General features: G+C 39.4%; 1 protein-coding gene across 1 annotated transcript in view; it reads left to right on the top strand.

Moving 5' to 3' along the window:
- Positions 1-13,262, top strand: part of Pard3b (par-3 family cell polarity regulator beta) — a 951,194-nt gene that overhangs the window by 785,611 nt on the left and 152,321 nt on the right. The window contains exon 21 of the mRNA XM_028765737.1: positions 6,851-7,147. Within this exon, the coding sequence (XP_028621570.1) occupies positions 6,851-7,147 (297 nt within the window). The remainder of the gene's footprint in view (positions 1-6,850; positions 7,148-13,262) is intronic.

Raw genomic sequence — 13,262 nt, forward strand, 5'->3', positions numbered from 1 at the left:
CCCTCTCTCTCTCTCTCTCTCTCTCTCTCTCTCTCTCGTGTTGTTTCAACATGTAAGCTCCCAGCTATTGCTCTATCAAGTCTGCCTGCCACCATGCTCTCCATGAAACTCTCAACAAGCCCCCAATAAACTCTTTTTTCTATAAGCTTCTTTTCTCCTGCTGTCTCATTACAGCAATGAAAACTACCTAAGACATTTGCAAAGGGAGGATCAAATAGGAATCAGACAGAATGAGCTTCTACAATGTAGGGTTGATTCAGCTACAGCGATGGAAGTTCAGCATGAAGCCAGCCATGTTATGGGACACTTAGCTTTCCTCACCTGCTTTTTAAATAGCAGGATACTTCCAGGGGAGGAAAGAAGATGCAGAAGTGATATAGATGTGGCTGTGGTGAGGTGTGTGCACACAGAGACTGCTGTTTGGTTATAGTTGAGTATGTCTCTCAAGACTTCATGTGTTGGGCATTCAGTCCTCAGCATGACAGCATGGTATGGTGGATCCCTATGGGAATGAATCCCTAAGTAAAATGGGCTCATGACCTAGGAAGAAATTGTGAAACTCCGGCCTTTCTGTCCTCCCATTTCTATATGTGGTCTCTCTGGCATATGCTCCTACCACCATTGCCTGAAATGATGCACCCACAGGAACCCACATCAAAACCCATGCCATGCGCTTAGACTTTGAGCATCTCACATCAGAGCTATGTAGGTCTCTCTTTTCTACTGACAGAAAATGAACTAATAAGGACAACTTCTGTATTACTCACAAATATTGATGCTCTATAAGAATGTTTTATCTGAGGCTTTGTTTTCTAAAATGTTTGTGTCTTTGTTTAATTTTATAACAAAAAGAAATAAAATGTTTAAAATAAAAATTAAGAATATTTAAGTTTACCAACATTTTTAAAAATATTAAGCACAGATGTTAGATAAATCTTATTTGCCCACAACTTTTCATTTTGTAGAAAGCAATAGCTCAAAAAAGTAAGTTTCCACATCACATTTGTAGCCAAATATTGAGTAAATACTGCACATCTTTGCCCATTCATATGTGTCCCTCTCTCTAGTTAAAGCACCTAATAATTTCTATAATTTATATCAAGTTCCCTCAAAACTCAGGACACATGGTTGCCCATATGATTCTTACCTTCAGTCCCTAGGAATGACAGGCTCTTACTCCATGTACACAGTAGCTTTCTTTGCTCATACACTTACTACCCTGTAGATGAACCAGGGACCACATCTGGCTCTGTTCTTCTTTCTAATACACAGTGTAATCACAACAGATACTGAATGCATAAACAGACAAGAATTAGCAGAAGAGAAACCCTCCAACACATTGAGATCATCTGTAGATGTAGTTAGGGGGCACAGTGTCAAGACAGTGTTCATTCTGTTTTGCTTTTACAGTCTTATTCCAATATGTATAAATGGGGTGATCTTCTTCAGTCAGAACAAAGAGCATGCTAGAGTATAAACACAACACATGGAAGCAGACTGGTTTGGATAACCCACCTACTACTCTTCTACAAAAGGAAGCCATTTTAGTAGCAGACATGAGCAAAATTCTACAAGGCTTATATAATAGAAATGCTCACAAAATTGGGCTGGGTAAATGCTGTTATGCGTGTTTATTCATAACTTCCAACTTTTATTATGAAATGAAACAAATGTACAGAAATCTACACAAAAATTGATGCATTAAAGGAATTTGTAACTGTATGGTGATTCAGATAAATGCAGAGTTTACCAAACCTACATGTTGAAGACAAGAGAAACCATGGAGGCCACTGTGGGACTCTGGTTGACAAGTGTCATCCTCTAGCAGATGTGAGAGCTCAGTCTCTGACTGATGGAGGTTGAGCACTCACGGTAGAAGTAGTTGAGCTGAAGGAACCAAACACAACTTCAGCGAATGCTAATTTTTCATAACTGAGCTGACAGAAGAATCACAAAAATGTACATTTTGCAAAAATAAACAGGGTCCACTGGTGCAGAAAGTATTCTCTTGGTTTTAGTTCTAAGTTTCGATGTATTATTACGTAGTGGTTAGATACATTTTTATATTCAAAGTGATTAAGTTATCATAAATGTCTATAAAAATTTTAATACATATAATGTGCAAAGGCAACATTAAGGTGCATTTCTAGAAATAACCACATTCTGACTATTTTATATATGCTGCCAGGCAATTCCATGCAGGAATGTCAGTGTGTAAATTACAAGTATCTCATATGCACACAGGTCCACTGATACCTAACTTTCTTTTAGAATAGGGATACCGTTATGCTGTGAAGATTGATGGCTGTTTTGGAAGGCTACAAAACATTTTAGGGGTGGATCTTTGCTGGAAGAAATATTTGTGTGACTAATTAAATATATTTCACATCCTACAAATGCTTGAAATTTAAATTGGAATGTATATTAAAATATAATTTTAAGCGACATAGGAATATTAATATAAGGTCAGCAGTAGCTTTAATTCTATGTGTTTTCCTAAAATAACTTTCTTTCCCACTTTGCTGTGTAACTGTCCTGGGAGTTTATTTTCTGTGGTTTTTAATCTGGGGCAGGGCGAGGTGGAGCAGGTTATCCTTTCAGCAGATGAACCTGCTCCTAGTTGAGCTTGCCTCAGTGCTTGCTTTTGTTCTGAGGAGTCTGGATTTACTCCTTCACCTTCCTTCTCTTTTGCTCCCTACTTTGTCTCCATGAAATTTTCTCATAGACAGGAGACTGCTCACAGGGCACTCAGCCCTCCCAACCATGATTCCCCATTCTGAAGTCAGGTCTTCAGAAGGAACATGGTCTCAGGGTCCTTTCATATCTTCAGAATCTCTTTTACCAAGTAAAGTTATGCTGACTATGCTCTTTCAGACTTTCTCCCTTACTTCAGGGAAATAAGTGGCCAGCTAGAAATGAAAACATGTATTAACTCTTGGCATAATCCCTATTTTAGGCTGAGTCTCAACTTCATTGCAGGCCATGGGATTGTAGCCATTTCTTGTGCCACTAAAGATTAATTTTCTTCCCCACTTCTTGATCATGTGATGTTTCAATGAGAATAGTGAGCTAGCCATACTTGAACTCAGTCATTTATTATAATCCGTCAGAGATCCCCTGATCTGATTGAGAATGCAGAGGGAAGATGGAGGGACACTGTTTTAGCAGCCTTTGGGGGTTTTATGTCACCTTGACAAAAAGTAGAGTTATTTTGGAAGAGGAAACCTTAATTAAGAAAATGCCCTCACCAGTTGGCCTGTGGGTAAACCCATGGTCCATTTTCTTAAATGGCATGTGATATGGGAAGGGCTAGTGATTTTGGATGCTATAAGACAGCAAACAGAGCAAGCCCAGAAGAGGCAGCCAGTAAGCAACACTCTCCCTATGGCCTCTGCTTCAGCTCCTGCCTCCAGGTCCCTGCCTTAACTTTTCTAGATGACAGGCTATAAGCTGTAAAATAAATAAATAAATAACACAGCAAAAACAAAACAAACAACTGACAAAAAAATCCTTTTCTCCCCAAATTGCTTTGGGTCATGGAGTTTTATCACAGCAGTAAAATCCTAACTAAGACATGTGGGATATGGCAACACACTGAAATCTCTTTGTTTAATCTGACTAACATACTTCAATAAAAGTTTCTGGAGTTGTGGAATTGGTCCACATCTTCATTGTCAGAACAGAATGCGGCGTACAGCCTCGCCGATAAGGAGAACGCCACACTCAGGATTCTTCTGACAGCAATTTATTGTACAGCTCTTTAGATGGCAGTGAGGCGAGGGACGCCAAGCCCGAAAAACCTGTGGCTTATATAGAGCCCTAGGAGATGTGCCGCACACTCATTGGCTCTCACTACATTGCCAAATTAGCATACTGGTTTTCGCGCCTTGCGCAGGCGCACATTCAAGCAAGGCTCTCAAGAAGAACCAGGAACCAGGAAACCGGCGCCATGTTGCAATGGCAAACTCGGCTCCTAACAACAAAAGCCACTGGCACATGGAGCTCTTAAGCACGTGAATACATTTATAAGACTGAAAAACTGTTTTCTTTTATTTTGATTAATTCAAATTTAAATTTATAGGGCGACACACACAGCAAATGGCTACCACATTAGGCAGCAGCTCTAAGCAATATAAAACATGAATATTACACACTGTCACCAAGGAAATGGAAATAAAAAGGGACATCCATGAAATGTAACTGACAGAGGGGACACTGCTATTTTCAAAGAGAGAAAAGAGAGGTTTCAATAAGTCAAAGGTAGTGTGCTCAGGAGAATGGGAAAGCAAGTGGTATCGTGGACTGAAAAGATTGTTAGGCTATCCTGGAAATCAGAGGTTGTTAGGCTATCCTGGAAATCAGATGTTTTAACAGGTTGAGTTTCCAGTGGTAAGAAGGCCCCCTGGTAGAAACAATTAGAATTTTCAAACTGCATGGGTGGAGGTGGATCAGAGCAAGACAAGTGAAATATTTTTCTTTGACACTATCTTGAGAGTCTTTTCATCTTCTATGCACCCCCTTCCTAAGACTGCCTTGTCCTCCCCCACATGGAGGGACCCTGATATATGGCATAATAATGATGGTACAGAGAAATTACTATTTCACCTACTGGGTGATTAATATGAAATTAGTTACTGCAACCCTCAGTAGTGTGGAAAAGATAGAGGAAGAATTTAGTTTTGTTTTAACAGAGAAAAATACAAGTTCCAATACTGCTTGGCATACACGGAGAACTGTTTCATCTAAACTCTCTACACATTTAGCAAACTTAATTAATGAGAAAAACTTCAAAGAATGAGGAGATGAAATACGAAACACAGATTCCAGCGTTCTATTTCTGCTATTTTAGAAAAACCAGGCTTGGTGCTTTCCCCTTCCATTAATACACAGTGTAGTCCCATGTGGCAGCTAGAAGGTATTTATTTATCTACTAACTGATTTTTCTCAAGCCATCTCACTTATGAGGGAGAAGTGAGGAAACATTCACTCCCACCCTTTGACTCCCCCCCCATGTCTTTTGCCTAATTAACAATGGAAATCCATCCGTATCCTTGCAGTACAGGAAACCTTCTCTGATAAACCGTCTGTACCATCCCCTGAAAAAACTGATAAATCTTAGCATACTCCCCATTTTAGGTGGAGTCGCAAATTTCAATGGAGCAGGTTATCTCCTTTATAAAAGTTATTCAAAGCAAGCATCCATGAATCTGGGACTAACATGCATTGAAAGGGAGGGCCCTTAATGGGTGCCCTACTGTGTAATCTTCTTTTCATCTTAATTCAGAATTCCTTAAGGATTCAAACTGCCTTATGCAAAAATATAAATCCTTCCAATTATTTATCTGTCAGGTACATTTTTAGCCTAGTCAAACAGATACACAACAATGTGTCCTGACATTTATTTTTATCTGTTTTGACCCAGAGATGCTGCTTTCCTATCCTGTGCCACCTTCTAACTGTCTTATTTTGTTACTTTTCTTTCCCTTGTTCAATTTCTTCTCCTTTCTACTTAAAAAAAAAAAAAAAAAACAAAAAAAAACTAAAATACAAACACTTGGACAGCATTTCTCACAAGGAAAAAAATAAAGAACTTTGAAAGATCATGGCTTCTAAAGAGTTTGACAAAGGGTTTGATGTTTGGAAAATGAAAATAGCTGCCTCGTTCAAAAAAACAACTGTTTTTGTTTGAAAAGACGTTGCTGGGAGACTTTATGTTTTGTTTATAACTGATCCAAGCCTTCTGTCTGTGTCTCCAGGCAAACACAGAGCTTTCCCCACTAGCCGTAGCTCTCCTGTGTTCCCTGAGCCCTGGACTTGAGCTTTGAGTCCATTCTTCCTTAAGGAAGACTCAGCTTTAGATACCTGAGTCAGGATCATCTTAGTCTCTCATCCCACCCACTTTGCTCTTCTCAAGGGTAAATGGTTCAAGGGTCTCCCGAAACCATCCACAGTACCACTGCCCAGTAGAGCATCCTAGTGTGCTTTCTATCTTAGTGTACTAGTGGGAGCCAAAGAGAACCAAGCTAATGCTCTCTGGATAAATTCTCAGAATTCAGGTGGGTACAGAATCCACCTAAATATATTATCTGCTGCATCCCCAGGAGTCTACATATTGTCACTGGCTAGCAGTAACATTCTGTACTGTCACCTAAAGCTTTGGCTATGGAGTTCTGCCAGTAATGGAGTTTAATCCATTATATGTGCCAATTCATCTCTGTCACAAGCCTATTAATTTCCTCATTAGTTTACTCTGTCCCTAGCCCTTGTACAATGAGGCACAATGATCCCTATTTGTGTAACAAAAAAAAAAAAAAAAGACTTTGAGTCTCTTATAAATTACCCTCAATTCTCCTGTTTTTAGTTCCCAGACTTTTTCTGTATTTCTTCTTCGTACTTAAATTATTTTTTTCAAATTCTTCTTTAGAAGAATACATGGAAATTCTGGAGTACTAAAGAGTGACGTTATAGTAAAGTGTAAGACTCTGGTTGGCGCTTTCCCATGTGGCCTTGTCCCAAGAAAAACTTCATGGTATATCTCTTTTGAGGTATACTATTGCCACAAGCACAGCTCCTTTGTAGGGAGGGACAGCTATCCGTCCAGTCATCAGTAGGAGATATGTCAAAATACCTATAGCATTGCTATCAAAGTGAAGACTCTGTGACAAATAAAGGTCATGGATTTAACATTAATCCTCTTATGCTGCTGGCATTTCTGCATGGTGTGATCCTGAGGAAACAGAGAGTGACAGCTAAGTGGCTAGAAAGAGTTAACACTGATTCAAGAGACTACTTCATCGGACCAGCATAGGAAATTCACATTAGTCTATGCTACCTCTTCTATATTTTTCAGGGTTGGAGCAAAACATCAGGAGCTAAGGGAAAAGCAGGCAAGAGGCCTTGTTGATTATGCCACTGCGGTGACTGGACCAGTGCACGATATGGACGATGATGAAATGGACCCCAATTATGCCAGAGTGAACCACTTTCGGGAACCATGCACATCAGCAAATGTCTTTAGATCTCCGTCTCCCCCTCGAGCTGGACCACTTGGTTACCCTCGGGATGGACGCCCACTGTCTCCAGACCACTTAGAGGGTCTCTATGCCAAGGTCAACAAGCCATATCATCCACCAGCCCTAGCTGACAGGTAATATAACTGAGTGAAAGATGAATGCAGTTTTAATTCAGTAAGTTTCAAAGCATCTCTACTGCTGAAGCAGATAAAAATGTATCCATCCCTCCACCTATTAAAACCACTATGACATGGTGCCCTACACAAGTGTTGTACTTTGACCTACCAGTAAGGTATCAGTCATCAAAATTAAAACAATAGCTGGTTATAAGGTGACATTAATGGATGGTGACAGTAATTAATGGATGGTGACAGTACAGCGCATGGTACAACAGGGAACAATTTTTGCAGGAATACAGTGGCAGAGAACTAATGAAAGCTTATATTGTCTTTTCTTCTAAGATCCCTATTGTATTGAGGAAGAGGGCATGGAACCTGGAAGTATGGAGTCAGAAAAGGGAAAATGGCTTCTGAGTAGGTGTAGTTGAAGTAGGACTATAGATAGCTATGGAGAAAAATAAGATTGGGAAAACTAAACTGTCTAGCTATTCACTGATGAGCAGGGGCAGAAAATGAGGTAATCTTGGTCCTAGCAGTTTGATGAAGTAGAGGAAGATAGGAAGTGACCTGTAGCTTTAGCAGCCAGGGAAAGAGATATTGGGAGCATCTGTCTGAAGCAAGTAAGGAACAGGATAATTCCAACCCCACCTCTTGCCAAAAGAAAAATGCCCTGTCTCAGGAAAGGCTGCTCTAAAGGAGCTTCAATCCAAATGCGTGATTAGGTGACCTTGGAGCCCCACATTCCAGGAGTGGGTTGATGGACGTCGCTCTAACTTGACTGCTACTGCTTGGAATCTGGAGGGGTGGGGGAAGGTGAGGATGAAGGTGTGAGAAGCTCTTGTTCTAGAAGAAAGAAAACGACTCATTCTCCAGATTTCTCAGGGTTCTGACAAGCACCGGGTCCCTAGCAGTAGCCAGCGTTGGTGTGATAGCATGATATATTGCGTATGTTTACCGTTTACACATTTCCCCAGCTGGGTGATATTATGCACTTTCAATTAGGTTGGGGAGAGGAAGGGAAATCATGGCATTTTTATGCAGACTGTAAAGTGTAGCTTCACAAGACTGATTACCTTTCAGAACCTTTCCAATAACCAAGTGGGAAGCAAGGAGCAATTTTTAATCCTTACTGTCAAGCTTCCAGGTTGATAATATTAAAGAAAGATGGTCAAGATTTTCGTTAGGACAAAATGAAAATATAAATTCCTATGACTGTGTGATACGGCCATCATAAGTAAATTGCTAATTCCAAGGATTGATTAAGAGTTGGCCTTTTTCTCTTGCCTTCACATAGGGTTGAATTTTATCATGTAAATAATAATACTATACTTGAGTCTATTCTAGGCTAAAGCATAGTCAATCTTCTTTTCTCTAAGTCAGAAAGGGCTTCATAGCAATACTCTTTGCATATGTCTGATAGAACACCAGCACCCGAGACTATATTTTCAGACTTTCCCAAGCTGGTATGTCCCGATACTAATTCCATGGGAATAAATGTGAACTTTTCTGCAAGAAGAGATTTATAGCAACCCCACACGCTGAATTAAACCACAGAAACAGGTTTTTTCCCCTGTTGTGTTAATACACATTCTTGATCTCCAAGAATACTAATCAAACAGAACTCATCATGCCTACAATATTTGTCACCTAAAGTTTATTTTACCCATATTTTGTAAGACCTCGGATTGTTCCAATTCCTATCTCTGTAACAAAATCCATGAAATTAACAACTCAAAAAGAAGAAATCTTCATGTCCAGAGTTTTCCAGGTCTCAGTCCATGCCATCTATAGCTGCTCATCCCAGCTGTTTCTGGGCTCCGCATCATGATGGGGAGAATGTGTTTGGTGAAAACTACTCCTCTAAGGACAGCAAGAAGCATAGAAGGTCACAGGGAAAGGACAGGGGACATAATTGACCCTACAAAATCATGCCCTTTGACTAATATTGATTGTGAACTTGACAGGATCTCGAATCTGAGTATATCTATGAGAGAGTTTCTGTATCAGGTTATCAGCATCATCAAGTATTTCATGGGTCAGAATCCCATATTGAATAAAAAGAGGGACAAGCTGAACAATAGTATTTATCTCTCTCTGCTTCCTGTAACATGACCAGCTGCTTCGATTTCTGTTGTCATGATTTCTCCATCATAATAGACTGCACCCTAAAACTGTGAGCCAAAATAAACTCTCCCCTCACTTAAGTTGCTTCTTGTCAAGTATTTGGTCACAGCGAGGAATAACAGAATAACAAATGTTCCCCTTGACCCTTACTTCCTCAAATTTGACTCAACTGTTGAATAGCTATGACCTTATCAACAGATGAATCCACTGACAAAGTTGGCATCTCTCTGTGACCCCAGCTATAAACACAGCTGTACTGGGATCAATCTTTCAATACTGAATCAAGAGGGGAAATTTTTAGATCTAAACCATAATATTCATATACATGGTATTCTACATTAATTTTACCCGTGTAGATAGACCTGGAAAGAAGTCTCATTAGATAATGTTAAAGACAGCCACTATAAAATGCTGCCAGAAATTATTTCTTTATTGCCCAACCCAGACATCTATATGAGTAATGGAATCTTAATTTTGACTTTTGCCTCTTTGTGATAATAAATGCTCCAAATCTTCCTTATGCAGAGTTTTAGACAGCTGTAAAATTTTTGGATAGCAGATCAAAGAGTAACTCTTTTACCCAGAATTGTCTTGATTCTGCTCTTATCTTTAATTATATTTAAAGACTCCACAGTTCCTTTTCCTTGAAGTCTTAAAGCAGGCGATTTTTGCCTTGATGCACAGTAAACACTAGAGAATGATAGCTATTATCATCATGGTTACTGTTATGACCACTTGTACTGTTCTGTATCTGTGAAATTCTGAGCCCATATAAATCTAAGATTTCCTTTAGATAGTATTCCAAGCAGTGTCTCGAAGCAGCCACTCTGAGTTCTAAATCTACCATATCTTAAAGTGAAGGGTATATCATTTAGCCAGTCATCTGTTCAATCATTCTTCATTCAATAAGCATTTATTTGGCATCTACTATATTCTATATGCTGTAGAAAGTTCTACAGAAGATGGGAGGGCGATCATGACATGTCCATAAAGATGAGAGGATTTCCTTTTCTAATCAATAGAAAGCCAAGACATGTGGAAATGGAGAACTGTAATATTCTGTAATTAGAAGTGAAAGATTTTTTTCCTTTGTTTAGGCTACACACAAAAGGCCTCCTAAAGCAGGAAGCAGGTGATGGTGGAGCTGGCCCTGAACGATCCTTAGGCATTGATTAGGTACAACAAGATAACTCTTTTCTTACAAAGTAATTATGTGAGAAGGTCATGTTGCTAGAAAGAGCTTGCATTTGAGGAAGTTCAAAAGTACTCAGAACATGGCATGTAAGCAGGAAGGAAAGTGGCAGGAAGTAAGGCTATACCACACATTGAAATCACTGTATGAGTGAACAGGTAATGTCTCACATTGATGCCTCCTGGTTGATAGTACCTGATGACAAGCATCCTTGGGCTTCAGAAATCTGAGTGATGGCATATGTGCAGTGGAGACTGATGTATGTCACAATCCTGTGGCCAGTGTCATACCTGTGTCCAGAGGTCGAGAGAATGAAGTCTATAAAGAGAATGTAGCCACTAAAAGGTCATTGGTAACTTAAGAGAGGACAGAGTCAGTGGGTTATAAGGAGCAGAAGAAAACTTCTAATAAGAATTGTTTTGGAGGTGAGAATGTTGAGAGTGAGTCTAGAGATAATGAGAAAGCAGAGTTGTTGGATGGGAAAGACTGCATCTTTGAAGTTATATCTAGAATGGTGATTCTGAACTAACAAAGTCACCTCATGACAGTGCTGTAGAAAATAAGTTCAGAGAATGTGAGTAACTTGCCCAAGATTGGGACTTCATCCTAGACCTCTCTGTACCATTCTTTTCCCTAACCCAGCCTGTTACTTAGACACACCTTCTCCCTTCCTGGTACAGTATATAGAGAAGGTGGCTTAGTTTGGGCTCTTAACATGTTAGTGGCATGTTAAACCATGGCTTCTGGTGTGGGGGCTATCTGGGTCCTGGCCTTCAGGAAATTAACTTTTCCAAGATGCCATGTTGTATCTTCATGCAAGCAATCCGACAAATACTTATAGAGCATCTACCAAGGGCCAGCACTGGTGGTTAGTTCTAAGTTCATCAGGGAATGAGGAAAAATGGTATATCCCCCTCATAGAGGGTTGTTATATGTTATGAGATATGCAGATCTTCCAAAGACAGTGGTTGGTACGTGGTACTTACTGCAGCTGGACTGTGGGGTTAGTGAATGGGGTGAAGCATGGGTGAAGGTCAGAGTGAGAGGAAGTGTGGCAGGTGAGGGCAGGGCTTCATAAACTCCACCCACAACTCAGTCACACCCAAGATTTTTATGTGACCCACAAGTATATAAGTAATAAAATATATATATATATAATGAAACACTTGCTAATAATGTATTATAAATAAATTTATTTTAAGATGATTCTTTGCGTGTAATTTTAGCAGTCATTAAAAATGGAAGCATATTTGCATGCTAATGGGATGAATGCTTGTTTATTTTATATAAAGATTTAAATCCTGGCTGAATATTTGATACTGTAGGACATAAAGCATCTTCAACATTTTTTCAGAGTTGATCAATACTTTGATTTTATAATCGTCAATGCTGAAAATACCACTTCATATAAATGCATAATACAAAATGACAGAATTATGCTTAGGGTCCCTTTCAAAACCGTTGGAAATCTGTGCTCATCACAGGCCAGAATTCATGTAATGATTTTTTTTTTCAGTGAAATTCAAGTCAGCAACTCTAACATCAATTTTTCAAATCAAACATTCTAACAAAGTATGGTTGAAAGACACATGGATTTGATACTTACATGCTGAGAACTAGGGGTAGGAAGACAACAAAAGTCTTACTTTCCAATAGTCACATATGCACAGTAAGAATGTTACACTCTTTAACATACGGCAGTCTCAAGTCTAAGTCAAGGTGTCGTGTTCATTGTACATGATACATGCAGCGCAGAGTAAAGTGTTTATGTTATGTATTCTGAGCCCAGGCTTCAGTGAAGTTGTAGGATACAGCAAGGGAGAATACTGCCCCCCCAAAAAAAAAACCACCATGAATTAATTATGTGGTCATTGTGCATCCCGAGACTTTATACAATTGGCATTTTTTCGCAACACTTATATTCATTTATGTCCTCTTATGGGGTTGTAATCCACAGTTTAGGAAACTGGTCATTAGACTGACCAGACCAGAAAAAAAGAAATCAATGGCCAGAGATAAAATAGGAAGAGCAACAGTGAGGCGAGATGACCAAGCCTTGGTCACCAGGATGAGGCATTTATACTCATTATGAGAGAGATTAACTGTGGGAAGACGGGCTTGCTTAGGATTTATACTTCAGGTATAGTTGTAGAATCCCATAAACTGATCAATTACAGAGCATCCTCACCTCTCTACAAGATGGAGGCTTGATACCGTCATGTCTCAAATGCTGAGATGGTTAAAAAAAATTACCTTTTAAATGATGTTTTTCTCTCTTTAAAGATATATCTCTTCATATATCTATGTACAAGGGTACAGAAGGTATGGCACATCGCCCCAGGGCCACTGGGCAATCATTTCTTGATGATAAACGTTTCCAGCTATTTTAGTCCTATTTCATCATCCACATCTATAGCTCTCTGAGTGCTTGTTTCCTGGATACATTCAAGTCTGTTGACTTTCTGATCACTATGTTAATCATGGTGTGCACGAGTGGACACTGTCTTCCAGATGTACCAGAAGCCAAAGGATTTTGTATTCCTTGGCCTTAATCTTTTATATTTACTGATATGACCTAAACTCATACATCAGCTACAGTTTCTAGCTTATGTTATACTTTTTATCTAAAGCTTCTAAGCTTTCTCACTTGCACTAGTGTTATACTGTTATAGTAAACACTATGGTAGAAATTTTCTTCAGCTTCCATATAGAAGGGATGTCAGGGCAGGAATCCACTCAGGAACTTGAAAATAGGAACTGAACCAGAGGCATGGAAGAATCTGATTACTGGCTTGATCTTCCTGTCTTACTTAG

The sequence above is a fragment of the Grammomys surdaster genome, unplaced genomic scaffold, assembly GCF_004785775.1.
Source record: "Grammomys surdaster isolate TR1022 unplaced genomic scaffold, NIH_TR_1.0 165, whole genome shotgun sequence".
NCBI classification, from domain to species: domain Eukaryota; kingdom Metazoa; phylum Chordata; class Mammalia; order Rodentia; family Muridae; genus Grammomys; species Grammomys surdaster.